Here is a 25,323-nt window from a genome sequence, read left to right as displayed (position 1 = left end):
TATGAGACTAGGCTATGCTAGGCTAGGCGAAATTTCAAGAATCCTCGTCTAGCTAGGCAGCTAGGCGAATTCGCCTAGCCTAGCTTAGCATAGCTTTTTAGGCGAATTCGCCTAGGCGATTTCGAACCCCGATCTTTAGGACAGATATTGGAATTATGGCAGAAATATTCTTCGCAAGTAAGTGCTCTTACTCGTCATTTTCTGTGTTCTTGCTGTGGTAAATATATCTGTAGAAATAGAAGGCTCCGTTGTTGTTTGTGTTTTTGCTAAAAATCACTCTGTCTTTTTAAAAAAACTTGCAAATACCATGTGTGATCGTCGAAATGGATGTGTTTGATGATTCAAAAGAGTTTGTTGTGAAGCTCGGGCTATTTGTAGTTTCTTTTTCCGAAGACTCATCCTCTTGAAAAAAAATTTTCTGAAAGAATTTGGGAGAACTCAAAATTGTCCCAATTGCTGCAAACGACACTGCTATCCCAAGAAAAAATAATAAACGGTTTCTTTTTCGAGTCATTTTGTTCTTTGATCAGAAAGTGGCTAGTTTCCTCGATTTCTTGAGGAATAAATGCATGCTTATCCGCAGATTGCACGAAATATCGGCAGATTTATTTGAAATTTTCAGTTGAGGAAACAAGATAGCGCCATAATTATGCGCACACTTCATCAGAACTAAATGAACAAAGATAAAAATTATGCTTTGTTCATAAACAAAGCTGTAAATAAACAAATGATAATGACAATTTTTAGTCCTCATTTTTGCATTTTTGAGGCAATCGGCAGGGGAATCTAATCTTCTTGTACTATTTTATTGTGATCGCATGCTTCGTGTAGCGGTGGTTGTTGCTCTTCATTTTATCTCAAAAATCATTCCCAAATTATGAGTCGAAATTAGCTCGAGGGGCTCTTTTTATGTCCGTAAAAAGGGAAAACAGTCTCGCTACTCATAACAGGGTCAATATTTGCGCGCTCTCGTAAAACTTTCCCTTGCGCGCGTGAAAAAAGCTGTGGTTCAGCTCATTTTTTAGAGAAAAAAATGGTGATCGAATCCAATTTCGTTCCCACAAGCATATACAATGCGAAGGGGGCGAATATAACGAGCCTTGAACTAAGGCATGCGAAATCTCGGTAAGTTTTTCTTTGTTTTTTGTTGGCAAAGGAGAATTTTCCAAGGATCGAGCTGCGGGGAAAGCAAGCCTTTTGTTATTATGAGCTCACATTTTGGCCTACAGAAGAGCAGGCATCAAAGAAATCATATTCAAAGCCGCCACAAGGTTAGGGCTCTTTCTTCTCTCTTTGAGTGAGTTTTCGTAAATACTAGAAATGAGACAAGAAATAACCCAAAAAAGGCGATGGTTCAATTTTCTCCTCCCCAAAAAACTTCGGCACTGATATTCTCTCCTTTCGCGCCGAGTATATAAAAGATGAAAAAGTCTTCCATGTTGTCAAAGATTGCATCAGAGACCGAATGGACACTCACGAAGCAAGACCTTATCTGGACGCGCTGAATGAAGGAATGATTGACGGAATTCATGAAGCAATGGGCGTGACGGATTGCTACAACGACAATTTTAATTTTGTCATGGGGCCGATGAAGGAAGGGACAGAAAGAATTGTCATTCATTTAGAAACTGTCGAACAATTACAAATGATCAATGGAGAATTTCAACTTGTGCACCCTTTTTATCTCTTTGGAACGAAGGAAGATATAAATGAGCGAAACGACATAAAAATCTGCTGCAAAGAAGATGTAGAAATCAAAGCAAATGCGTATGTCAATAACTGTATTATGAAAAACTGCGTGATCGAGATGATGGAGGGCAAAAACTTCAACTTCGAATTCAAATTTCACCTCGAAGACTATCCAAAAGTCGGACTTCGCGAAGCGCCGAGCACTTACAACGCAAGATTGGCGATAAGAATAACACAAAAATCATTCGGACCTGATTCCTGGGTGGAAAACTTCAGCGCGAATGAAGAAGATGGGAAGATACTAAGCATGAACATTCAAGCGAAAGAATTATTGAAGAAGATGAAAGTTGAAAAATCAACGAAGAGAAAGAGATTCGTAACGCTGATTGTTTCTCGGTCGGGGTCTTTGCATGGCGATGTCATTAGAAATATTATTGGTGGACTAAGGAACGGATCGAACAAATTTTCCTTTTTTTTTTGAGGACCAAAAGTCTTTTTATAATCAAATCCTACTGGAATATTTTCATAAGAAAGATAGCGGCAATCAACACAAAGCTTCTATAAAAAACTTCGCACTGCTAGAAGATTGTTCAATTCTTTAAAAGACTACTGATTAATGACCCAAATCTTAACGACGGCAGAACTTTCATGAGAATCATCACTTACGGCCAAACAAACAACTGGACCCCTGAGAATCTCATCCCAAAGCTTCAAAATGGATCTGAATGGTTTCAACCCGTCAAAGATTATGAAGAAATCGACGCAACTGTTAAAACAATGGACGCGAACATTGGTCGACCTTTTATCAGAGAGATTCTAGAGCGCACCCTGGAAGAGCAGACGAATGATAAAAACTCGGAACATGAGGCAGAAAGAATCTTTTTCGTTATTGGGGATCAGCAATTTGGCTGGAAAGATGGAGAAGATGAAGGGAAACAGAACTTGGAGGAGCTCGTCAGGCGGAAAACGCAAGAGGCGAATGGGAATTTGAGAATCAACCCTATTTTCGTTGGACCTATCATCGTTGATTCCAAGTGCTTTAGGGAGATGGCAAGAGCTGGCAATGGTCAAGTTTTGCATTTTTCAGGCTCGGTTTGTCATTTTTTAATCAGTACCATATGGTCATTATAATAAGGAACACCCTAAGTGTAATTTCTTGATAAAATCGAATAACTCCCTAAATTAAAAAATCAGTTTCAACCAAGATGACTACTACTTATGGTTTCTGATATTCTTAAAAAAATATTAAACCAAATACAGAAAAAGAACGCTTCCGTGAAAAAATCGCCTCCGTCATCCCTTATTACATCAACAACTCCGAGTTCAAAATCACGAACGCCGAGATCATTAACAAATCCGACTCAAAAGACAAAATCGAAATCATCTCTGGCCCCGGTCAGAATTTAAAGAAACTATGGAATGATGAACGACTGAGAAAATGGGTTTATTCAGGCTTCAAAAAGAAGTTGCCAAGAGATTCAGATGAGCTCAAGGATTATTTTGAAAATTATTTGAAGGAAGATTGGAATCAAATAACGGATGTTATTGACAACGACAGAATAAGCTTTCATTTTAAACAAGGTAAAAGCAACTGAAAAATGCCTCTCTAGAAAAATATCTTTCAAGAAAACCACCAGCAAGATCTGTCCAAATACAGGCTTAAACTCACGTGGGAAGGCAATATCGAAACATCACATGACTTCCCAACCGAATCTCTTTTGCGACCCAAGAACTCGAAAAAGCTTCATAATTTCCAGCAGCTCAGATGGTTTGGAGCAAACGGCCTCAATCTTCAAGGACAACGTCAACTTGCCATTCATGTAAAATCCTTCTTTCGTTTTTCGATTATTATTTTTAGACCGAAACATTCCTCGAAAACAACGCCACCCACTGCGCACTCATTCAAAATGGTCGAGGTCCACCGCCCCCAGCAGATCCCAATGATGTTCGTCAACTGGCGCTCATGCACAATTACCAAGTTTCAACCGGTTACAAGCCTCCTACTGAAAAGCCGTCCTTCTCTTTCGGAGGTTTTGGCAGGCCGAAGCCGAAGCCAAAATGTAATGGCATTAATGACGGTTCTGAAATGTCTTTCTATTTGATTTTTATCAAAAAAGATTATTTTCGTGCTTTTGAACCAAAAAAGGCTTGAATTGAACATGCCTTGGCGCCGACAAAGATCCGATTATTTTGGCAAACTGATTTTCAACGCTGACGAAAACGCTCACTGGCAAAATGCCCCTGGAGAACCAGCATATATGATCAGAAAAAGTAAGTTCTTTCCCGCGTCTGCAGTAATAAATCGTTTTGAAAGGATCGACACTTGAAGAGTTGAGCGAAATCTGGCTCGATATGAATGAAGAGCAATTCAAAGAATTCCACCAAAGCCCGGACTTCAAATTTAAAGATGATCATGAAGCAATCTCGATTCTCATTTGGACGTGTTTCTATTTCTGTGAGATAACAGAGAGGTTTAATCATCAATTAAAACATCTGACAATTTTTTCAGAGAAACGTGGAGTAGGATAATCCACAAGGCCATCGAATACCACAAAGGAGAAGATAAATTCATCAATCTACTAGAAAGAACACAGCAATATCTTCTTGATAATGACCTTTGGAAACGGTCCGATCGCAATAAAATCACAGAAGCATAAATTTAAATCCTGACGCATCCCTAAATAAACCAAAAGAAAAACTGATATCTTCAAATGAATTTTCAGAAATATAAGTTCTCATATCCGTCAGATGATAGCTATGGTAGTTAAAAAAGAGATGTAAGAGGCTTTTGAGTCGTGAAGGTAAATCCTTTGACCACTTCAAACGTGATCCCTGGATAAATTAATTAGCGATCTAAAACGCGTAATCAATACCAAATATTATACCGCCCAGACACTCCAGCAATCATTCTTAGATGCCCCCTTTGAAGAGCGAAAGAAGATTATGATATAATCATCCTCCATCGCCAATTATTTTTCATAATGTCAGATAAAAAAGCTTATTTCAGATTCTTCGAAAATAGCCCTTTTTCGAACGACATATCTCATCATTTATATAATTAAATTAATTGTAAAAATTATTGCCTCAAATCTATCTATGTTCTCCGTTATCGAAGACGTTTGAAATATCTAATTTGAGATTCTTTGTGCGACTTTTCAATCGTTAATTGTTTTAAAAACCCTCCAATAAAATACCAATTCCGCTGAATCTTCGAAGAAGTCGTCAATGGAAAGAAGAAATTGTTGTTTCAGATCTACCGCCTTTAGAAGCAAAGAACGCGCTTTCTGCGTGAAATCGGCAATTTACGTGAATGATTTTTAGAGCGACCGTTATTTCAGATTTAACGCAATTTCGAGCACACGTGAAGCTACCGACAATTTAACTCGATTAGTTTCTAAAAAATTGGAAAGTAGAAGACCTTTTTATTGAAGAAAAAAAATATTGAAAATTCAATTATTCAGTCCGCCCAGAATTTCGAGCAAATTCTCGTCATTTGCGGCCGAGGCGAGTTTGTCCATCAGTTGATCGTATCTGCTTCGGTACGATTGGAAACCAAAGCTGCGTTTCAGTAGATCGTGGTTGGCAGCGTCGTCGATCGCATTACTCCTGAATTATAGCCCTAAGCCTCCTTCCCAATTTTGACTTACAAAAGAGCATCTCGAAAGGAACTAGCGAATGCAAGTCCGATAAATAGAATGCTCGAAAATCTCATTTTTCTTCGATTGATATTTTCCTTTTCTGGTAAATTAAAAACATCCAATTCTATTTTATACTTTTCCACAACCATCCCGTTTTTAATTATTTACCTTTTCTGCGCCTGTTTTTCACTTTATGCGGCAGAAGATTGGACTTTTAAGTGGTCACGCAGCTTAAAATTTCATGAACCACAGATTCATCCTTTATTTTCGACGAGTTACTGTTGCTTTTCGCAATTTAGAGTTTTGCGGATTTTCGACGTGTTCAAATAAGCCGAGCACTTGTAGATTTCTGAATTTATTATTCTAGGTTGGTAACAAATTTTGTTCCTTAGATGTTTTTCTTACTCGAGTGAGCTGACATAATTCTCCATTTTTATCTGAACGAGTTCCTTTTGTGGACAGAAAAACGGGCTTCTTGTCCATTTTTTGGTTTTTGCAGCAGACAGTATTGAAAATCTGTCCTTTTAAAGTGCTGAATCTAAAATCGGTAAAGTGGTTTACACATGAATTATAAAAAAAGAAAATGATTGTTCTTGCTTTATAAACAAGGCGTAAGAAAAATAATATTTCTTGTGATATTTGATTTTTGTCGCGGATGTTGTTTCTGGTTATGTAAGTTGAATAATTCTTAATCCTTTATGCTTTTATCTCCTTAAGAAATTCTGATAATCCGGGAGATGACAGTAAAGCAACTGTTTTCCTCCACGACTCCTCCTGGCCTGAGTGGATTGAGCAGCAAAAACTCTGGCTTCGAGAAAATGAAATTGACCTGCTGAAGATCATCGTTATTTCTTTTATTCTCACTGCAATTTATATTTCCCTTGAAAAAATTAACAAAAAATTGACGAGGAGAAGCATGTACCGACAACTCAGCGTCAAATGAAGAAATTCGGAATAAAGAAGAATTTTTGAGACTGAGTTTTTCCTTTACGTGAATAGTCTTTTTCCATCGAATAAAATCTAAAATTAAAATTTTTTTTCGCAGACGGTCAAAAGATGATTTAGATTTTTGATCCCACAGCTTTCAATTCTCCTCAAAATGTCGTAAAAGAATCATGCGGAAATTTAAATTCCTTCCGGCTAAGACGTGATTATTTTTAACAAATAAGGGAACCAGTGCTTTTCTTTGCGCAGCTTGTTTCATAGGCAGAGGATGAGAATTTCAGGGTTGAGTTTTATTTTTCTTTTTGCCCGAATTGATGGATGCTGGTGGATAAGGAAGAAAAATATAGACAGACTTGAAGATGAAGACAGGAGGATAAAGACGACGGTAGCTCCTCAAAAGGAAAGATTTTATTGTTCATTTGATAAAAATAAAATAAATTTTTTTTTTTATTTTCTAATAAAAATCCAAAAGAAAAAATATTTTTTTATTCAAACATTTAATTTATTTAAAAAATATTGAATAAAATTTCCATTTTGAGAACTAATATTTTTCCTAATTTTATATTTATTCAGCGAAATCCATTGTCAAGAGAAAATACTTTCAACCAAAGAAACAATCCAAATTCGGTCAAGGCCGCGGTCGATTGGAATCTCAGCCGCCCCATGGCTCCAAACAGCCGCAAGAAGTCATTAAGCGCTCTCGTGGATTGAAATGTCTACCAGACAGATCGACAAAGCATCTGTGCTCAAAGAAATTGGAAAGGGGAGAAGTTTGCAAGGATGAAATTCACGATTGCGACGGGTGTCAGAAAAATGGCGAGTTTATTGAAGTTGTGGTTCGCTGCGCTCAAGGAAATGGGATAAGGATACATATTTTAGTTCCCTTTTCACGTTGCTTTCATCATCAATTTTCAACATAAAGGTTTTGGGAAGAATCGTAGCAGTAATACTATAAGCGTAATTTAACCGTGGATAGTGGAGAAAGTAGCAAATTTGGCGAGAAAATACACAGATAAAAATTAAATTCACGTTCTCGTAAAAAACGCAACGAATAAGCGGTAAAAAAGGGAGCGAGGAAATTAAAACGATGACCGGAAATCCTTCTAAAGCTGCAATGTCTAATGCCTATAGCTTGCGATATACGATGATGAAAAAGTGCAAAGGAGTTTCTGTCAGGGATGATGCATTCGGAATCGGAGGCGATCATGTTTGTTGGGAAATGTAACTGTCTTTTCTCAGATCATGAATAAAGCTTTAAGCTGTAATACTAACAAACCGTGTTGATTGATGATTAATGCCTTTCTTCTGAGTAGGGTGAAAAAATAAAGAAACCGCAAAATGGAATACATAGTTCGGTAGTTCAATTTTCATTAATTTGACAAACCGCGCCCGTGGGGACGGCGATAATACTCTGAAAATGTGAAATAGCAAGCTCATTCTGATCGAATAATGATCCGGTATCGACGAGAGAACGAGCAGAGTTTTCATGATGGGTAAGCACTTTTTTGGAGTTTAGACTTTTCAGAAATTCTTGTGAACAAAATCGACTCGAATTTCGTTCTTTCTAGCTTTTTTCTTTAGAACATATCTTTTTGGGGAAGATGGAGCTGGCGAAAAACCGAAATCTTTATTCGACAAAACCGGCGTTATGATCGTCCTTGGAATGATAGGATTTTGGCTCTAGAAAAATGATCTGCTTTTCGTACTCTAATTTGATTAGAGAGCCAGTTTTAAGTGGCTTTGGTGATTTATCTTAGTGAGAAAAAATGACCGAGTTCATGAAAAATTATGATTTTTAGTGGTTCGACAAGTTTGCTTTACGAAGAAATTCAAGTACGAAAGCTTCTCGGTAAGGGAGTACCTCAATTAAAAAATGGTTAAGCACGGAGCTATCCGATTCCCTTGGGTGGGGTTAAATCGCTGATTACCCGCTTTAAGATCCATGCTTACTATGATCCAGGATTATGAGCAATTATGTCCTCATTATATCTTATTTTCAGCGCGATACAGTATCGAGTGCAGAAAATGCTCAGTCTGGAAGTGAAAAATCAGGTTTACTTTCTGGAAAATGATAATAAAATCAAAATTTTTCTCTGTTGTCAAATTTTATTTACAGAACATGTGACGGTCAAGAAGCCTCTTTAGTTTGGCCAATAAGATTCCTCGTCAAAAGAACAGTCAGTGTTATCAGCAGTGATGACTTCAGGTCGCGCCCAAAGAGTCGAGTATCCCTTTGCCTTTTCAAGAAGCTCGTCGTATCGTCTTGGGTTGAGGACTCGCATGTCCTTTTCTCGAGTCATGAGCCAGCCGTAAGAGACAGTGAATCCATCATCTCGGCCTTCGCAGTTCATGACGATTGTGTACTCGTCGTAGTCGGTTTCCATGACCCAGTAGTTGGTTCCTCGTTCTCGGACATTCGGGCCAAAGTAGTCGAAGTTGATATTGAGCTGAAAAATAATATATAAGCACAAGTAATAATCTATGATGCGGATGAAAATCACTCAACACGTCGATTCACAAAAAGAACACCTTGTCGAGCAGATGATTGTACCTTGTTTGGGAACTCAGGATCGACGATGGTTCCAAAAGCGTTTACATATTGCATCTCCCAAAGTCCGGATCCGTCTGGTTTTGGGATGACGTTCGTGTTGAGCACGCTGATCTTCGACTCATCAATTACACCATATTTGGCGCCGACGCATCTGCCCAGAGGATTTTGGAACGCATACGGGTAGCGAGCTTGTTCCCACCTTAACCATGACGGATTAGTAGGGCTTTGACAGTGGACATGACCTTTTCCGGAATTCCCCCAATGACGTGGATATTTGAGGATAAAGGATCATTTCTAATGGGTGGAAAAAATATAAATTTAACGAAATTACAAAATCGTTTCTACGTTAATTTTTTAAAAATCTGACTGGATGTTGTGATAGAGTAGGTCAAGTTCTATATTCTCCGAGAAAAAATATCGAAATCGAAAAGTATTTTTGCCGTCTAGAGGACATTGAAGTAAATTTCTGCTGACAGCGATTGTGCAAAAAGTACCCATTAGGGACTCCAATTTTTTGACGGAAATATTTTCTCGAGAGTCTGAACTAGGGCGCCAGCTATTTTCCTGACAATTCTGATTATTTTTCATCGGTTTATCAGCAATCAAAGTTAGGTGAGAATTTCGCTGTGGCGATGAGCGTGGCGGTGACTAAGCGGCGTGGTGGCGCTGTTGCCCACCCTACCCTGTTGCTCAAAACGAGATCGCTTGAATGAGATTTTCATTCGTGCCTGGCTAGGGTGCGCCACAGCGTCACCGTGCCGCATTGTCACTGCCGCGCTCCCCGTCTCATCACGATTTTCGTCTGACTTTGATCGCTGATAAGAGAAGGTTTGCGTAATCAAAACGAAATAAAAATAGCTGGCGTCTTACTTCAGACGCTCAAGAATATATTTCCGTCAAAAAATAAGCCGGTCCAACGAATACTTTTTACGCTAGAGCCGTCAGTAGAAATGTACTTCAATTGCCGTTAGACAGCTTTAGGACTTTTCAATTTCAGATTTTTTCCTCGGAGAATATGAAACTTGACCTGTTCTATTAACACGTCTAGTCAAAGTTTGAAAATATTTAGAGAGAAAAGATTTTGTAATTTCGTTAAATTTATATTTTTCCACCCAATTCTCCGGCTTTTGGAGGAAATCCGCCTATGTCATTTCGGATTACGAAAATAATTTCGGTAAAAGAAAATACCCCGGTACAACTCACCATTGACCAGAGTATCGTTCAGCATCAAAATCAGCAATTTTTGGGATTTCAGGACACGCTTCTCGGGAAAGAAGCTGGCCCTGGGTCGAGGAGATGGCGAGAAGACTCAAAAGTTTCATATTTTTTTGTATTGGAAAACGGTTTTTTGATGAGCTCCATGGCTAGACTGTCGATTAAATATGCAAAATGTTATGTCAGGGCGAAATAATATGAGAAGTTACGAGACTGAAGTGACTGGGAAGTAGAGCAAATGTCAAGCGCACCGAATTGCGTCGAATTTTAACGGGGTCAAATGCGAGGGACAAAAGGTCAAGAAAAATAAGAAGCGATCACTTCTCTTAGAATATTAGGCTTGATTGACCCAGAGTTCGAAATTTTGCGGCTCCCGGGCAAGGGGGCGGCGGGCGGGCGGGCACGGGCAGAATATTTAAGATTCCCGGGGGCAAAAACGGTCACGGGCACAAAAACGAATTTTCCCGCGAGCCAAGCGGGCACGGGCACTATAACAAATTTTCCCGCGGGCAGATACGGGCACGGGCATGAATGAGAAGATTCCCGCGGGCATAAACGGGCACGGGCGGTTTGCCCGCGTTCCCGCACGAAATATTCCCGAGGGCAGCCCGGGGAACATTTTTTCTACTGCTAAATCTCAAGCCTATTTTTCAAAATAAGAAAATAAAATAAAAACGACCCTGAATCAATTCGGATTTTTAAATCGCAAGTTTTAGGAGCTAGTTAGAAACTACGACCGAATGGTCTCCGTTTCCCCAAGTTGGGCAAACGGCGACTTGGGCAAACGGCGATGTGAATTAGTTTAAATTGATTGATTTTATTTTCTCTTATATATTATATTATATTTTTATTTTCTTTTATTGTCTTCTTCACAGTCAATCCCGGCTTCACTTATTTCAATCCCGGCTTCAAAAACTTCGATCCTAGCTTTTCAGACGTCAATCTTGGTGGCTCAAACTTGAATCCTGGAATCTCCAGCGTCAATCCCGGCTTCTTCAATGCTGATCCGGGCGTCACTTACTTCAATCCAAGCTTCTCAAACGTTACTCCCGGCTTCTCAGTTGTCAATCATCGCTTCTCGAATGTCGATCATGGCTTCTTCAAGATAAAATTGGCGTTGAAAAAGCCGAGATGAAGATGGATGAAGCCGGGATCGACGTTGGAGAAGTCGGGATCGACGATGGAGAAATCGGGATTGACGTCGAAGAACCCGGGATGGACATTGGAGAAGCCATATTTGAAGTCGGTGAAGCGAGAATTGGCGATGGAGAAGCCATAATTGATGTAGTGTCGATGATATTGGAGAAAACATGATTGATGTTGGTGAAGCCAGGATTGGCGTTGAAGAAGCCAGGATTGACATTAAAAAGCCAAATAATGTCTAATGATCAATTAATATAAACTTTTTCAGATCGCCGTTTGCCCAAGATCTCCGTTTCTCCAAGTTGGGCAAACGGCGATTTTCTATAATAGGGTCGGCCAAAAAAAATTTTTGATCTCCAATCCTTTCGAAACCAGTTTCAGTGGACTCGCGGTGCTCAAAAACCTTTATAACCCAAAAATTGCCGAGATCCGATGCTCAGGTCTCACTGAAGGGCATTTTTTCCAAAAATTGGGACTTGAATTTGACATACTTGCTTTAAAAAATAAATTCGCTATATATATAAGGTAAATCATATATTTGATGACAGAAGATAATAGAGCAGGGTTTAAAGTTTACAGGTAGTAAACAGAAAAGAAATAGAAAACTCATGTACCATTTTTATGGAAGGGTGTTTTGTTCCAATTACCCTTTTATATGGATAACCAAGGTATTCATTCATTCATAAATCAATAAAGAGAGATGTTTCAGTTCCAAATTTTTGCTCATAAGTTAGATTAAACACTTAGGAATTACTTTGCTCTTACAGAATATCTATATGAATTGGGGAATTTTTTAAAATAATTTTTAAATAAAACTACTGGATTTTTACGAAGCCTTAAAATTGAAGAAAAAATCTTTTAAGAGGACAAAAAGGTTCAAATTCTTATCTATATGTTTGAACGTTGATAAGAAATTATTAACTAAGTATTGTGTGGATATCATCAGTGATATTCATGAGACTCTAATAACAGAGGATCTGTTGGTCTCTATCTGTATCATTAAGAGGTCTTGAATGACCTTAAGCACTATAAATGTAGTTTCTAGTCGTTCAAATTACACAAAATGTCTTTTTGAATTATGCTGACATCATCAGAAGTCCTGCTACTGATACCTATGATCTGTTAGGTAATGTCTGTATTAGAACCGCTTAGTCAATGACTCCGAAAATTGCATACATTGATTAACAGGGCTAAAGATGCCCAAAATGTCTTTTTGGATAATCCTCAAAGTATCAGAAGTCCTCTAACTGATACCTGTCATCTGTAAGTCAGTGTCTGTATTAGAAAGGCTTAGTCAATGACTTCCGAAATTGCATACAGTCATTAACAGGGCTAAAGATGCCTAAAATGTCTTTTTGGATAATCCTCAAAGTATCAGATGTCCTCTAACTGATACCTATCATCTGTTAGTCAGTGTCTGTAAAAGAGAGGCTTAGTCAATGACTCCGAAAATCGCATAAAGTAATAAACAGGGCTAAAGATGCCCAAAATGTCTTTTTGGACAATCCTCAAAGTATCAGATGTCCTCTAACTGATACCTATCATCTGTTAGTCAGTGTCTGTAATAGAGAGGCCTAGTCAATGACTTCGAAAATCGTATACAGTCATAAACAGGGCTAAAGATGCCCAAAATGTCTATTTGAATAATCCTCAAGGTATCAGAATTCTTCCAACTGATACCTGTTGTCTGTAAGTCAGTGTCTGTTTTAAAAAGGCTTAGTCGATGACTTCTGAAATCGCATACAGTCATTAACAGGGTTCAAGATGCACAATTTGTCTTTTTGAATAATCCTCAAAGTATCAGAAGTCCTCAAACTGATACCTATCATCTGTAAGTCAGTGTCTGTATTAGAAAGGCTTACTAAATGATTTTGGAAATTGCATACAGTCATACACAGGGTTCAAGATGCACAAAATGTCTTTTTGAATAATCCTCAAAGAATCAGAAGTCCTCTTATGAATCTCACTCGGAGCACATGAATACAACCGAGAATCGCCACTACTTTTCTCTCATTTGCTCCTGCTGACTCATGTTCACTCATTTTTTTTCTAAACGACTTTTTCGTTTTCCTAACTGTCTTAAGGAACCTTGGCGAGCTTGCTTAGGCACGAGTTTACGAGCGCTTTATTTGTTTTTGATCTTAGATATTACAAAAATTCTTTCTGCGAAAATGATCTACAGACGCTTTTCTTTCTATTACAGTTTTTAGTTTATCTCTGTCATTTGTAATTCAGGTGCTATGGTCGAAAAGATATCCCGACCCGAAGGGCAACCCAGCTTCGTTTATGTAATGCCGTTCATTTAGTCTGAAATGGAGCCAAGCCGACCCGAAGGGGAGGCTAGCTCCGTTCATGCATTCAAGTCTGAGACGGGGCCAAGCCGACCCGAAGGGCGATCCAGCTCCGTTTATGCAATTCAGTCTGAGATGGGGCCAAGCCGACCCGAAGGGGAAGATAGCACCGTCCATGCATTTCAGTCTGAGACGGGGCCAATAAATATTGTTAAAATGAAATTCCAAGCTAACGCCCAGTTACCATAGTACGGAGGCTTATTTAGAACGCAATATAAATAAGCCTCGTTTCTTGAATTCAGTTAGGTGCAGAGCCAGACCGACTCTGAGGGGAGGCTGGCCTCATCTTTTGAACTAAGTTAAGTAAGGCGCGAAAACGACCCGAAGGAGAGGCAAGACCAATCTCTTGAATTCAGTTAGGTAAGGCGTCAAGCTGACCCGAAGGGGAGGCCAGCCCCTTTCTTTGATTCCGTTAAGTACGGGGCCAAGCCGACTCAAAGGGAGGCCAGCCTCGTCTCTTGAATTCGGTCAGGTAAGGGGCAAAGCCGACCCGAAGGGAGGCCAGCCCCGTCTCTTGTATTCAGTCAGGTAAGCGGCGAAGCCGACTCGAAGGGAGGCCAGCCCCGTCTCTTAAATTCAGTCAGGTAAAGGACCAAGCCGACCCGTACCTAACTGAATCCAAGAAACAGGGCTTGCCTCCCCGGGTCGGCTTTGGTCCTTACATGACTGAATTCAAGAAACAAAGCTCGCCTCCCTTTCGGGTCGGCTTGGCCCCGTACCTAACTGAATCCAAGAAACGGGGTTCGCCTCCCCTTCGAGTCGGCTTGGCCCCGTACCTAACTGAATCCAAGGAACGGGACTTGCCTTCGCTCCGGGTCGGCTTGGCCTCTTTCATGACTGAATTCAAGAGACAAGGCTGGCCTCCCCTTCGGGTCAGCTTGGCCCCTTACCTAACTGAATCTAAGAAATGGGGCTCGCCTCCCCTTCGAGTCGGCTTGGCCCCGTACCTAACTGAATCCAAGAAACGGGACTGGCCTCCCCTCCGGGTCGGCTTTGCCCCTTACCTAACTGAATTCAAGAAACTTCAGTTTCTCAGCTCAAGCTCGCTTCCCCTTCGAGTCTAACTGAATTCAAGAGACGAGGCTGGCCTCCCCTTCGGGTCGGCTCGGCTCCTTACCTGACTGAATTCAGGAGACGGGGCTTTCCTGCCCTTCGGGTCGGCTTTACCCCTTACCTGACTTAATTTAATTAAACGGGTCGTTTTTGCGCCTTACTTAACTGAATTCAAGAGGGGGGCCGAGGTCCGCTTCGAGATTTGATGATTCAAGATTGAGGCGTTGGTGCACTCTTCGCCCGCACTTTTTCTATTGTTTATTTCTAGACTTGCTCAAAGTGATTGCGTGACTGGTGCACCCTTTACCCGCTCTTTAGAGGTGCACTATCTGCGCAACCCACTGACAGTACCTGACTGAATTTAAGAGACGGGCTTAAGAGACAAATCCTCAAGGAGTTGGTCTTTCACCCGGGTTCCTTCGGAAGGTTTACGGCAGATAGTGACCGAAAGTGGTCAAATATGGCAGTTTGAGGCCAAGCAAGGCTTTTTATATATTTTTTTGAATATTGGTCTTCAAGCAGTTGGTCTTCTAGTAAGGGGGTCCTCTGGGAGGTCCTCCGGCAGAAAGTGACCGAAATTGGTCAACATTGGCAGTATGTCGCCCTCAAAAGCTATTTATTTTTTTCTATTATTGGTCCTCCAGTAGTTTTTCTTCCAGTAAGGGGTCCTCCGGAAGGTCCTCCGGCAATAAGTGGCCAAACTTGACCGAAGTCGGCAATCACTTGCCAATCAAGGCTTGATATTTGGCGTAGCCAAAAATTTGATATTTAGAAACGTCCAAGATTCACGTTTTTAGTGACAAAAATCGCGATTTTCAAAAAATTCTAAAAAAATTTCCCCAACTCGCACAGACAAATGGTTAGTACCATTCGAATCGTCTCGTTCTCCTCTTTCTAATGATGTGTAATTCGTAATTGAAACACGAGGTCGATTTTTTTTTGGCCGACCCTATTCTATAATATAGACCCCCGAACACCATATTTTTTTAGAATCAGTAGAAAATTTCAAAAACTTCAAAAACGGTTTAAAATTCTAGAGAACTCCACTTCCGGTCGATTCTAGAGCCGGAAGTTGACGAAATTTAGTTAAAATGGTAAAGTGTGACCTATCAAATTTTCGAGTCATCCTAAAATCAATATTTCAGAAGAAACAGTCCCAAACCTGGTCAAACCGACCGTTAAAATTATGTAAAAAAGGTATAAAGTGATGAATTCTTTTTCATTTTTTTCCGGTTTATTTTAACGCGGTTGGTCTTGATTCTTGGTCAAAAATGATAGGAAATCCTCTGAGCATCAATTTGATAGGTCACACTTCACCATAACACCTAAATTACGTCAACTTCCGGCTCTAGAACCGAACGGAAGTGGAGTTTTCTAAAATTTTGAACCGTTAAAGTTCTTAAAATTTTCTGTTGATTTGTAAAGGTATAATGTTCGGGGGTCTATAAGGCGGAAATGGGCTGGAAAACTTCGTTAACTTTAAAAAAAGCACGTCATAACAGTTCTGTATGCAAATTAGTTTTCAATATACTCCCTCAAGTATTTGGTGTCTATTTCCTTGCTATTTAAATAGTTTAAACACTTTTTCATAAGGTGCATTGAATCTGCCCGTGCCCGTTTAAGCTCGCGGGAATCTTGCCCGTGCCCGAATTTGCCCGCGGGAATATTTTTTATTGTGCCCGTGCCCGCTTGGCCCGCGGGAAAATTCGTTTTTTTGCCCGTGACCGCTTTTGCCCTCGGGAATATTCACTTTCTTGCCCGTGCCCGTATCTTCCCCTGGGCAAACGCGGGATTTCGAACTCTGGATTGACCAGTTAGTTGCAGCCCTAAAAAGGGCTGACGTTGTCGTCGTTATTGGCTAATGCCGATTGAAAGTGCGCGTTTGTAGCATCGATCCTTATCTTCTTCGCTGTCGGGAAGATTTTTTTTTACATCTCCCATTGCACTTCGCGTTGCATACGTCGCTCCCTGGGTGCTCCAGAAAACGGAGCACCCCGTACTCGAGGCTTCTCAAAAATGAAGAATTTCTGCATTCCCGCTCTTTAAATACGCCCAGGTGAGAAACGCGGGGAATTTTCTTTTCTAGATGGAGGTGTTTCTTTCTCATCGGCGCAGTAGCTGAGAAACTCGACCATCTCTAGAGAAAAAAAATGATCAAGCGAGAGCAAAAAGAGACATAGATTCTCTAGAAGAATTGTGCTTCTCACCTGGCCGTATATAAACAGCAGAAAATCTCGGTCTTGTCACATTTGAGATAACCCTGCATAAGGGGTACCTCTTCGTCTGGTATATCCAGGCGATGGGTATAAAGTGGAGTCAAGTTATTAATTGATGAGGCTGAGAAAGATCAGCATGGGAAAATCCTCGATATGCGGGAAACCAACACACTTCCAGACCAGGAGAAGAATTCACAGCAGCGACACAATAACGCTCCAGTAGCCCTTTTTAGGGCTTCAATAAACCATTTGATGGAATTGAGAATTCGTGCCGTAGATTTTCCTTCACTGACACGTCTTGAAAATTAATGAAAAAAAACGTCATGAACCCAGTGTCAGTATTATTTGTCCGGCGAAAATCAGCGCCGTCCATAAATTTGAAATGAGTAAAAAAATCTAGCAGACAATGTTTAAATTTCCTTATTTAGATCGTAAAAACTTATCATTTCTATGAGAACCTGCATTTTTGACAGCTTTCACGGCTCGTCATACTTATTTAATTTTCTTTTCTAAAGAGAATTTTTCTAAATCAAAATCAAAGTCAAAAGTCATGACATTTTTAACTCGATTTTAAACGCAAAGGCATTGTTTTCCGCGATGGAATACAACCCCGCCAAGCTAACTCGACAACGGATCAGACGTAATCGTAAATCCCTTTTCATAATTTTTCAGGGGGCGCTCGCGAGGGGCACGAGTCGCGTACCGACAGCTGGGGCACGAAATTTCACGGACAACCTGAGCCGACTGGTGGACGGATTAACGAACTCGTATAAATAGCGATGCGGTAAGAAATGATCCAACAAATATAGCCGCTAAGAGATCAGAAAATGGTAAGATAAAATATATGATGATCTTTTTTCATAATTATGCGATAGGAAATTTGTTTCTGAAAATTATGTAATTTTCAGGGTCTTCGAGAAATAACCGAAGTCAAGATTTCATGAGAATAAATGTCACTTGCTACTATTTGAGCTTTACGACGTCATTTCGGATTCTTGAAATTATGAAATGATGAAATAACAAAATTTTTCAGAAGCTCATCGCAACAATCTTCACATCAACCTTCGCCAGCACTGGTTTCGCCAAAAACTACAACGGAGCGATCAAGCGTAATCTATCCGGAGCATGGCTAGACGAAAATTTCGGAAAGGGGCAGCGATACTTTCCAGACACAATCTCGTCAACGAAATTTGAGCAGATCGCGAAAATGGTTGCATTCTTGGAAGGAAAAGAGCCGACGGAGGAATATCTTCAACAAATTGAGGTAAAAAACGAACATTTGTAATTTATGATAAATCGATTGATAGGATGACCAAACGAGCTACGGATGCTATTGCTGGAACAAAGGCGTCGAAAATGTTCAAGAGCTTGGTGGAGGCCAACATATGGATAAAATTGACTCTGTTTGCTCCAAATTATACAGGTGAAGGACCTTTCTCCGGGTTTAACCTCTCTTAGTCTTACGTAATCGTACTTTCCTCCTTCATTATCAATGTTTCTTTGAATCCTGACATGTTCCAGCCTTGAAAACAACATAATAATCGTCCCTTTTAGATGTTACAAATGTATCGACGTCGACTACAATCTCGACTACAAAAACAACAAAGGCGCCCTTGCCGAACTTGGCTACACCGCTATTTTCATCGGCGATCAAGTCAACGAAAGATCCATCAACTGTGAATTCAACGGAAAAACAAGCTCCGAAAACCTCTGCCGCTGTGACGTTGATTTTGCCGAGTCGATCGCCCAACTTCGATCTGAATGCGTAAGAAAATGAAACTTACCTATTTGCGTCAATAATCCTTTCTTTTAGAACGCAGGAAATCAAGAAAGCTGCCCTGACTTAAAATACTACACTCCTTACTCCAAGTTCGATGGAAATTTCGACTACGATGCCTCGTGCCGACTTAGAGCAAACCAGGGTCAGGAGAGAGACCAGTGCTGTGGAATCTATCCCAACAGGAGATCTTACGATAAAGAGGTCCAAGAATGCTGCCAGACAGAGTAAGATTACCCTCTTCTTTCCAACTCCTTACCTTTTTTAAGCCTCTTCGAAGTGTTCAAATACAAATTGGTCCCAAAAGACACCTGCCAAGGAAAAGTAGTCGTCAGCGTGCAAGGCAACCCTAACGAATATATTCCAGCGCAATCAGAAAATGAAATGTGAAGATAGTTATTTTTTTCTTTCTTTTTGATACTGAACGAATGTTATGATTGTTTACATAACAGAAGAAAATACTTTTTACTCCTGTACAATATTTTTACTTTTTCAACTTCATACTGTTTACGCCAATCTGATTTTTATGATCACAATAAAAACTAAGAACTTCATGAAATCATCAGTTTTCGAGATTCTAAAATGGGTACCAACTGCATAAAATTTGCTTATTGAAGACAAATGCGTTCATTTATCAGAAGAAACCGCATTCCTTGCATTAGTTCTTTGACTTATTTGATAGAAACTGACATTATCTATTATCATTTACATGCATACAAAAAGCGTCATCTTAGAAAATAACTCAAATAAGAGGAAAAATGAAAGCCTCCCCCGGGAGAAAATTGGGAAAAGTATATTATGGGGATTTTTAATAAATCTTTATTAGAGCGACAGTCACTGTCGGGCGGGCAAGTCGGATTTGCCAGAACAATAACGGCTTTGAACCAAGCTTACTCTAACAGTCGGCTTGATCATTTTAACACAGTCTGGATCAGGGGAAGAGAGAGAAAGAGAGAGGGTGGAGTTTTTGTGTTTTGAGGTAAGAGAAATATTTTTTTGAATAAAACAAGAAAATAATTTTTTTCCGGACAATAATTGAGAATTTTAAATATTTTGCTTATGAAAAATTAGTAGAAATCTTGCACAAAAATAAACATAAGGACGCCCTTATTAATTCTTATCAACAGAACGCTTAATCAAAGAAAGCTTCGTTTATTTTTGCCGAAAAGTTATTTTTACGAAGATTTTCTTTTTACCTTAAAAGATCATGCATGCTCTCAATCGTAACAAGAAGTGATGTCATTCACGGACAGCCATCCTTAATGATTGAAATGTTTTCAGACTAGAAATTCTCCGCGTCTTCACCTTGCGTCAACTTATTCAAATTAAGGCGAACGTAATTGTTGTTGAGCTTGGAAAGCTCGCGAGAGCGCCCTCGACTCAAAAAGTATATAAACGCGTAAGTATAAAAAGAACTCGAATAAGATTTTAAACATCTTTTAAAGATCGTAAATTAGAAACCGAAGAATGAATTTTCTCGTCCTCTTCTATGTCTTCGTCTCTTCCGCTTCCGCACGAAACCAAATCAGAAGCGCCCGATTCGCGAGTTTTCAACGATACCACGGAAATCAAACTCCTCCTCTTTTCGATGCATCGAAAATTTGCAACGCCCAAGTTTGCTCCAAATGCGAAATTCTCACTTCCAAGAAACCGACCGCGAAAATGATGACTTTTCGCCAACACTGCAATATTATCCTTGATCTTCCATCCTGCTGTTCCCTCAATTTGAGAACTCGATTTTGAAATAAAAAATTTTCTGATTCAGAAAAAAAAATTTTTTCTTCCTTCTTTTTCTTGATTATCAGTGATAACGATCCTTTGAGAGTTGAGAAAATCTAAATCCAATAAAGCAAATTAGACTTGACGTGCATTAATTTTGCAATGACCTCATTTTCTCAGAAATTATGAAAAGTCAAAGCTCATGAAGGGTTGACGTTCTTTCATTAAACTTAGGCTTGGTTCACTTTGAATCAAGCGTAAATAAACTTTTTGACAAGTTCACATTTTAATGAAAAAAATAAATAACATAAATGACCTTTGAAGAAAACGCGCTGAAATTAACAGACATCGTGTTTGAGCGTAATTTATTCAGCATCAGATTTTTTCCGAAAGGAAGTCCGCGGGGAAAATCGTAAGGGAGTCCTCCTGTCTGTAGATGGAACGGAAGGCGTGAACAGAGCTCTGAAAAAGAGGCTGCCTTCGCCGATGATTGTGCGTAAAATTACCTTCTGCAGGTCCAGATCAAAAAGCCGAAAATTGACGATCCTTTGTCGGAGCTTTCATTTCTGGTTCATAATTCAATAGTTTTTTAATTAAATCGGATAGCTCCAGTCCTACGAAGCTCAAAATAATCGCCACTTCCATGATCCACGTTTCTCTCGATTTCTTGTCTTTGTACTCTGGCCATGTTGGGCTCTTTTCCTCGACGGAAAATGAAAGATTACCTGATTCATTCATTTCAAAAGAAAGAAAATTCTTGTTCTAACTTTTTTTTTCTGGTAGGCGCTGTCTGATGATTTTAGAAGGATCCTTCAACTCACAAGAGTAAATCATTTTGTGCCCTCAGGGGTTCAGGACTGTTCTGTTTCAGGGGGATTTTTGATTTTTGGGAATAATCTTTTGAGAGAATTTTTTATTATCTTAAGAAGTATCAACTCAATTCTTAAATCACATTTTTGGACAGTTTCATAGTTGTAATATCGAGAAAATTTCAATAATGATAAAATTTTTCTCATTTTATGGTTTTCCTCAAAATCTTGATTTATGCGAAAAATTGTTTAGAAATGTTTCATGTCCCTGAAAAGGGCTATTTCATCCATTCAGATACACGGGAGTACATTCTTCCTGCCCCGCGGCAGATTCAAGTGCTGCGCTAGAATCGTTCACCCTCTGAAATAGTAACATTTCGGGGAAATAGATTGCTTTTTGACTTCATGACATAATTTCGCGTACAAATTTTTAACAGAGAAATAATGATTATGCTGAGACTTCTGTTTATTCTAGAGCTATGCTCTTCACTGCCACCAATGCGTTGGGATATTTCATGTAAGTTTTTGATGCAAAAAACCATAAAAGCTTTATATCTAATTTTTATAAATAATTTTCAATTAGAAACTGATTCGAGAAAAAAATAATAATATCAATTCTAATAACTACTTGCACCATTGCTTTATACGGTATATGGTATAAATTATACCTTCCTCTTTCTTAGCTTGCGTTGAAAATAAACTCCGAGCAGAAACAAACCAGCGAATCGTCGTTTCTCAATCCTTCCCCAACGCGATCCAGGTCGGCTGGAACTGCGAGTATGAAATCTACGTTTCTGACCCAAACGACCGAATCATCATCGAGTTCCAGCATTTTTCAATGCATCCAAGCTGCGAGGTTCAAAACCTAACCATCACGGATGTCAAAAGTAAACGAGAAGCTGGTCCGTATTGCGGAACAGATTTACCGTTGAAGTTTGTCTCTGACAGCACTGAAATCAGCATCAAAACATTCACCGGCGCAAACAGCGGTGACATCGATACAGAGGGATTCATGTACAACTACTGGAAAGTGCCAAAAGAAGAAGCAATTCAGCCAGTTCCAATTTCCAGCTCAACAAATTCATTTGGCAATGGAGGCATGTTCATGCTCAACCCGGGCCCAGCAGGGGCGAATCCAAGCTATCCTCAAAGCCCATTCAGCAATTCAGTTCCTCCAGCTTTTTCTCCTGGCAATTCTCAAAGTAGTGGGACTTTCCAAGAGCCAAGTAGAGTTATGGCTAATGGAGTACCGATGATTGGGCCATCCGGGCAGCAAGCGACGATTTACTCGAAGAAGGATTCTAGTGAGCCAAGGAACTGTTGATAATTTTGACTCGAAAACGGGAATTCTCATATATGAGTATGAATTATTCTTCAATTTGAAATCATTGAAAATTAATTATTCGAAAGTGAAACCGAAACGACCTACCGAATAGATAATAGCCCTAAATACAATATTCTTTCGATATATGATGCTAAACCCACTATAAAAAAGACGAGCGGCACCGTCTTTTTCGGGCAAAATAAGTTCGACTTTGCTCGATTTTTCTCTCCGAAAATGCGTAGCTACGAGCTTTTATACCAAGAATACCTTAATTTAACAGAAAAAAGATCTCCAGATATCAAATCGAATCTTCCTGGTGGCTCAACTGGCTACATCACTCCCAATTACGAGAAAAACAAGGAAGAGCTTGAGTTGATGAACCTCTGGGAGGAGGGAGAAGAGAGTGGCTGGACTGTGCCGAAAATAATTGGAGTCGCTGCGGGTGGACTTTGCTTGTTGAGCTTGATTGCGGCGGGTTTTCAGATTTATATGACAAAGAAAGAGAGAAAGGTCAAAAGAAGAATTCAGAGAAATAGGTAACCATTAATGCAAATATATTTTTCAGCATTTTTTCTAGTGATTCTAACAGCTCGTTCTCCTCCTTCGATTCTTACGACGAGCATCGCCAACGACGAAAAGAAGAAAAAAGAAAGCGGCGACAGCAAAAAGAAGAGCTTCAACTTCGAAGCCAAAAGGTTATCATTCCTCTTTAATTCTTTTTCGCGTAAGTTTGATATTTAGGTTTCACGGGCGAATAAGGACCTCAAAGCTGTCCAACAATCGAGCTTCGATAAAAATGCATTGCATAATGCAGAGAGAGCGATTCAAATCAAAAAACTTCAAGAAAAATTGGAAAAATATAAGTAAAAATATTTCTGTTTCTTTCTATTATGTAATCGTTGCTTTATCTGTACATACGAATATAATTATAAATAAACAAATGACTCAAATTGGTCTTGACCGGGGACAAATTTATCCAAAATTTTTTCCTTTGCACCAAAGGCTTTGGTTATATGATTTGAACTTACTGTTAATAAGCGATCTTGAATGACAAGGAAATATTTGTTCAAATCAGATTCCAGAAAAATGATTTCACACGTGCTGATATGATATCAATTATTTCTATCTCCAGACGTCCGCTAAAAGTCGTGAAAATAAACTTTCCATGGCCGAGACAAGTATGATAGAGAATATCTACTTCATTTCGAAGCAAGAGAGAGAATGGAAATTTGTCAGGCAAAAATCAAATTTTTACTTTAGAGAACCATTCTTCGACCAGGTCTCACCGTCATGCTTACTTTACCCTCAATTATTTTCATTTATCTTGATATACGTCCGCATAAGTCAAGAGCATTTTTGCTGCCATTTGTTAGCCAGCACTTCTGTCAATTATTACAAAAATTGTCGCATTTAGAGAGATGTCGTCTAAGCATAAGCATTGTTACCTCCCAATTTTTCTTTTGGAATTGATTTGAACATTATTCTGCTTTTTCTTCAAGAGAAATTGACAATTTCAAATCTTTAAAAGATACCCTTCATAGGACTGTATTCTTGGAAAACGAAAGAGATCTCCGACTTCATCATCTCCTCGACAGGGTTTACGCTTGATGAACGAACTTCAAGAAAGAATATTTATATTTCAGCGTCTTTCCGATCTGGTTCTTCGTTTCTTGGCTCTATTTTTGACCAGAATCCTGATTTTCTATATGAAAGGCTTTTCAGAACCCCCCTTACTTTTGATTAAAAAACCCATTATCAGACTCATCTTATTCGGTCTCAAAAGCCATGATAAGTATTTTGAGCCGCTAACGGGAAGTCTTACAGAACGCCGAGAAATTCTCGAAGAAGCCTACAGTTGCCAACTCCCTAGAAATCGCAAGGACAACCCAAGAGATCGTGTTCAATTGTCTCACACTATCGGCCACTGGTACGGATCAGAAACGCTTTGCAGCCCGCCATTTTGTCAAGAAGCAAAGATGTGGTGCCAGAAATGCCCGGACCCATTCAAAACCAAAGTTGGAAAAGAAAAACTTATTCAATTCTGTGGCGAGAAAAAAGGCGTCGCAATAAAAGAATTTCGTCTGCACGGTCCGGAGGATCTTTATCACTTATTGAAGCCAGAGATCAATTTGAAAATCATCCGACTTGTGCGAGATCCAAGAAGCATGTTCTTATCAAGGCGAAAACTAAGCAAAGTATACAAAGCCGAGCAGGCCGTCGACAAAGTATTCGACGATTGCGAAAAGACACTTGATTTCTTCCTTGATTCCAAAATTGCTAAATATGTCATTTTTGTTCGCTATGAAGATATATCAAGATTTCCGGCTGAAGTAACAGCTCAGATTTATAAGAAACTTGATGTCGAAATGAGCAAAGAGTTCTCAACCAACTTTTATGAAGCGACGCATTCAGGAAAAGATTGAATAAATATAAAGTGGTAATGATGATAGGTCTTCAATAATCATCTGTTCACAATCTTATGAGTGAAAAAAACCTCCTTCAGTATCAATAAAGAAAAAACAGAAGCCGAGCTTTTTGACGGATGGAAAAAAGGGCTCGACGCTGGGAAATTTAATGCCACGGAGATTTCACAAATTGAAGCAAGATGCAAAGTTCTGATGAAAATATTCGGCTACAGAAGAGATGGTTTGCTGAGTCAGAATATTTCTTCGGCCGAAAAGAATTGGAGTCCGAGCGATAGAAGAATTGTAACCGTAAATTTTTAGTTCCGCCTTCTTGACTGATCGTTTTAAGTTATAAATGATAAATGAGTAAGTTATTCTGTTTATATAAATTCTCGTAAATAAAAATCATCATTTTCCCTTTCAAAATGACGAATTTCAGATTCTTTCTGGAAAAGGGTTTTTTGGCGAGTGTATAATATGTATAAAAT

The 25,323-nt window shown here is 39.3% G+C and overlaps 7 protein-coding genes across 7 annotated transcripts; 6 read left to right on the top strand and 1 right to left on the bottom strand.

Annotated features, from left to right (window-relative positions):
- Positions 1 to 1,000: 1,000 nt before the first annotated feature.
- LOC145701214 (uncharacterized) lies at positions 1,001 to 2,170 on the top strand. The gene is made up of 3 exons (XM_081778440.1): positions 1,001 to 1,125; positions 1,171 to 1,271; positions 1,347 to 2,170. Exons 1-3 carry the CDS (start codon positions 1,034 to 1,036, stop codon positions 2,168 to 2,170), a joined length of 1,017 nt encoding a protein of 338 aa, XP_081634566.1. The 5' UTR covers positions 1,001 to 1,033.
- A 167-nt stretch (positions 2,171 to 2,337) lies between these two features.
- On the top strand, positions 2,338 to 4,371 carry LOC145701212 (uncharacterized). The gene is made up of 6 exons (XM_081778439.1): positions 2,338 to 2,755; positions 2,950 to 3,270; positions 3,316 to 3,509; positions 3,548 to 3,960; positions 4,004 to 4,160; positions 4,199 to 4,371. The coding sequence occupies exons 1-4, from the start codon at positions 2,338 to 2,340 to the stop codon at positions 3,839 to 3,841; spliced, it is 1,227 nt and encodes a 408-aa protein (XP_081634565.1). The 3' UTR covers positions 3,842 to 3,960; positions 4,004 to 4,160; positions 4,199 to 4,371.
- Positions 4,372 to 8,374: 4,003 nt separating this feature from the next.
- On the bottom strand, positions 8,375 to 10,168 carry LOC145703396 (apolipoprotein D-like). The gene is made up of 3 exons (XM_081780754.1): positions 10,027 to 10,168; positions 8,824 to 9,022; positions 8,375 to 8,719 (listed from the first exon to the last, which is right to left on the bottom strand). Exons 1-3 carry the CDS (start codon positions 10,143 to 10,145, stop codon positions 8,414 to 8,416), a joined length of 624 nt encoding a protein of 207 aa, XP_081636880.1. The 5' UTR covers positions 10,146 to 10,168; the 3' UTR covers positions 8,375 to 8,413.
- Positions 10,169 to 17,530: 7,362 nt separating this feature from the next.
- LOC145703483 (uncharacterized) lies at positions 17,531 to 19,137 on the top strand. Its single transcript, XM_081780845.1, has 6 exons — positions 17,531 to 17,631; positions 17,835 to 18,065; positions 18,109 to 18,224; positions 18,356 to 18,566; positions 18,615 to 18,805; positions 18,848 to 19,137. The coding sequence occupies exons 1-6, from the start codon at positions 17,629 to 17,631 to the stop codon at positions 18,966 to 18,968; spliced, it is 873 nt and encodes a 290-aa protein (XP_081636971.1). The 5' UTR covers positions 17,531 to 17,628; the 3' UTR covers positions 18,969 to 19,137.
- Positions 19,138 to 21,486: 2,349 nt separating this feature from the next.
- Positions 21,487 to 22,709, top strand: LOC145703730 (uncharacterized). The gene is made up of 2 exons (XM_081781124.1): positions 21,487 to 21,623; positions 21,790 to 22,709. Exons 1-2 carry the CDS (start codon positions 21,551 to 21,553, stop codon positions 22,428 to 22,430), a joined length of 714 nt encoding a protein of 237 aa, XP_081637250.1. The 5' UTR covers positions 21,487 to 21,550; the 3' UTR covers positions 22,431 to 22,709.
- On the top strand, positions 22,665 to 23,299 carry LOC145701211 (uncharacterized). Its single transcript, XM_081778438.1, has 3 exons — positions 22,665 to 22,966; positions 23,008 to 23,125; positions 23,172 to 23,299. Exons 1-3 carry the CDS (start codon positions 22,665 to 22,667, stop codon positions 23,295 to 23,297), a joined length of 546 nt encoding a protein of 181 aa, XP_081634564.1. The 3' UTR covers positions 23,298 to 23,299.
- A 311-nt stretch (positions 23,300 to 23,610) lies between these two features.
- Positions 23,611 to 24,853, top strand: LOC145701210 (carbohydrate sulfotransferase 4-like). The gene is made up of 2 exons (XM_081778437.1): positions 23,611 to 23,666; positions 24,190 to 24,853. The coding sequence occupies exons 1-2, from the start codon at positions 23,611 to 23,613 to the stop codon at positions 24,851 to 24,853; spliced, it is 720 nt and encodes a 239-aa protein (XP_081634563.1).
- The last annotated feature ends 470 nt before the right edge of the window (positions 24,854 to 25,323 follow it).

The sequence above is a fragment of the Oikopleura dioica genome, chromosome PAR (genome assembly GCF_907165135.1).
Source record: "Oikopleura dioica chromosome PAR, OKI2018_I68_1.0, whole genome shotgun sequence".
Lineage (NCBI taxonomy): Eukaryota > Metazoa > Chordata > Appendicularia > Copelata > Oikopleuridae > Oikopleura > Oikopleura dioica.
The sequence above is the reverse complement of the archived record's forward strand: the minus strand, read 5'-3'. Positions and strand labels throughout refer to the sequence as shown.

Bases quoted from the DNA above. Each gene is read 5' to 3' on its own strand.
- LOC145701210 (XM_081778437.1), top strand. From the start codon at position 23,611: ATGATAGAGAATATCTACTTCATTTCGAAGCAAGAGAGAGAATGGAAA. The intron at 23,667-24,189 runs GCAAAAATCAAA...ACCCATTATCAG, and splicing joins AGAGAATGGAAATTTGTCAG to ACTCATCTTATTCGGTCTCA.
- LOC145701212 (XM_081778439.1), top strand. From the start codon at position 2,338: ATGAGAATCATCACTTACGGCCAAACAAACAACTGGACCCCTGAGAAT. The intron at 2,756-2,949 runs GTCAAGTTTTGC...AACCAAATACAG, and splicing joins GATGGCAAGAGCTGGCAATG to AAAAAGAACGCTTCCGTGAA. The intron at 3,271-3,315 runs GTAAAAGCAACT...ATATCTTTCAAG, and splicing joins AAGCTTTCATTTTAAACAAG to AAAACCACCAGCAAGATCTG.
- LOC145703483 (XM_081780845.1), top strand. The intron at 18,066-18,108 runs GTAAAAAACGAA...ATCGATTGATAG, and splicing joins AATATCTTCAACAAATTGAG to GATGACCAAACGAGCTACGG. The intron at 18,806-18,847 runs GTAAGATTACCC...ACCTTTTTTAAG, and splicing joins CAAGAATGCTGCCAGACAGA to CCTCTTCGAAGTGTTCAAAT.
- LOC145701211 (XM_081778438.1), top strand. From the start codon at position 22,665: ATGCGTAGCTACGAGCTTTTATACCAAGAATACCTTAATTTAACAGAA. The intron at 22,967-23,007 runs GTAACCATTAAT...CATTTTTTCTAG, and splicing joins AGAAGAATTCAGAGAAATAG to TGATTCTAACAGCTCGTTCT. The intron at 23,126-23,171 runs GTTATCATTCCT...TTTGATATTTAG, and splicing joins TTCAACTTCGAAGCCAAAAG to GTTTCACGGGCGAATAAGGA.
- LOC145703730 (XM_081781124.1), top strand. From the start codon at position 21,551: ATGATTATGCTGAGACTTCTGTTTATTCTAGAGCTATGCTCTTCACTG. The intron at 21,624-21,789 runs GTAAGTTTTTGA...CCTCTTTCTTAG, and splicing joins AATGCGTTGGGATATTTCAT to CTTGCGTTGAAAATAAACTC.
- LOC145703396 (XM_081780754.1), bottom strand. From the start codon at position 10,145: ATGAAACTTTTGAGTCTTCTCGCCATCTCCTCGACCCAGGGCCAGCTT. The intron at 9,023-10,026 runs GTGAGTTGTACC...GTCATGGTTAAG, and splicing joins GAACGATACTCTGGTCAATG to GTGGGAACAAGCTCGCTACC. The intron at 8,720-8,823 runs GTACAATCATCT...ATTATTTTTCAG, and splicing joins ATCCTGAGTTCCCAAACAAG to CTCAATATCAACTTCGACTA.
- LOC145701214 (XM_081778440.1), top strand. From the start codon at position 1,034: ATGGTGATCGAATCCAATTTCGTTCCCACAAGCATATACAATGCGAAG. The intron at 1,126-1,170 runs GTAAGTTTTTCT...GAATTTTCCAAG, and splicing joins CTAAGGCATGCGAAATCTCG to GATCGAGCTGCGGGGAAAGC. The intron at 1,272-1,346 runs GTTAGGGCTCTT...AACCCAAAAAAG, and splicing joins ATATTCAAAGCCGCCACAAG to GCGATGGTTCAATTTTCTCC.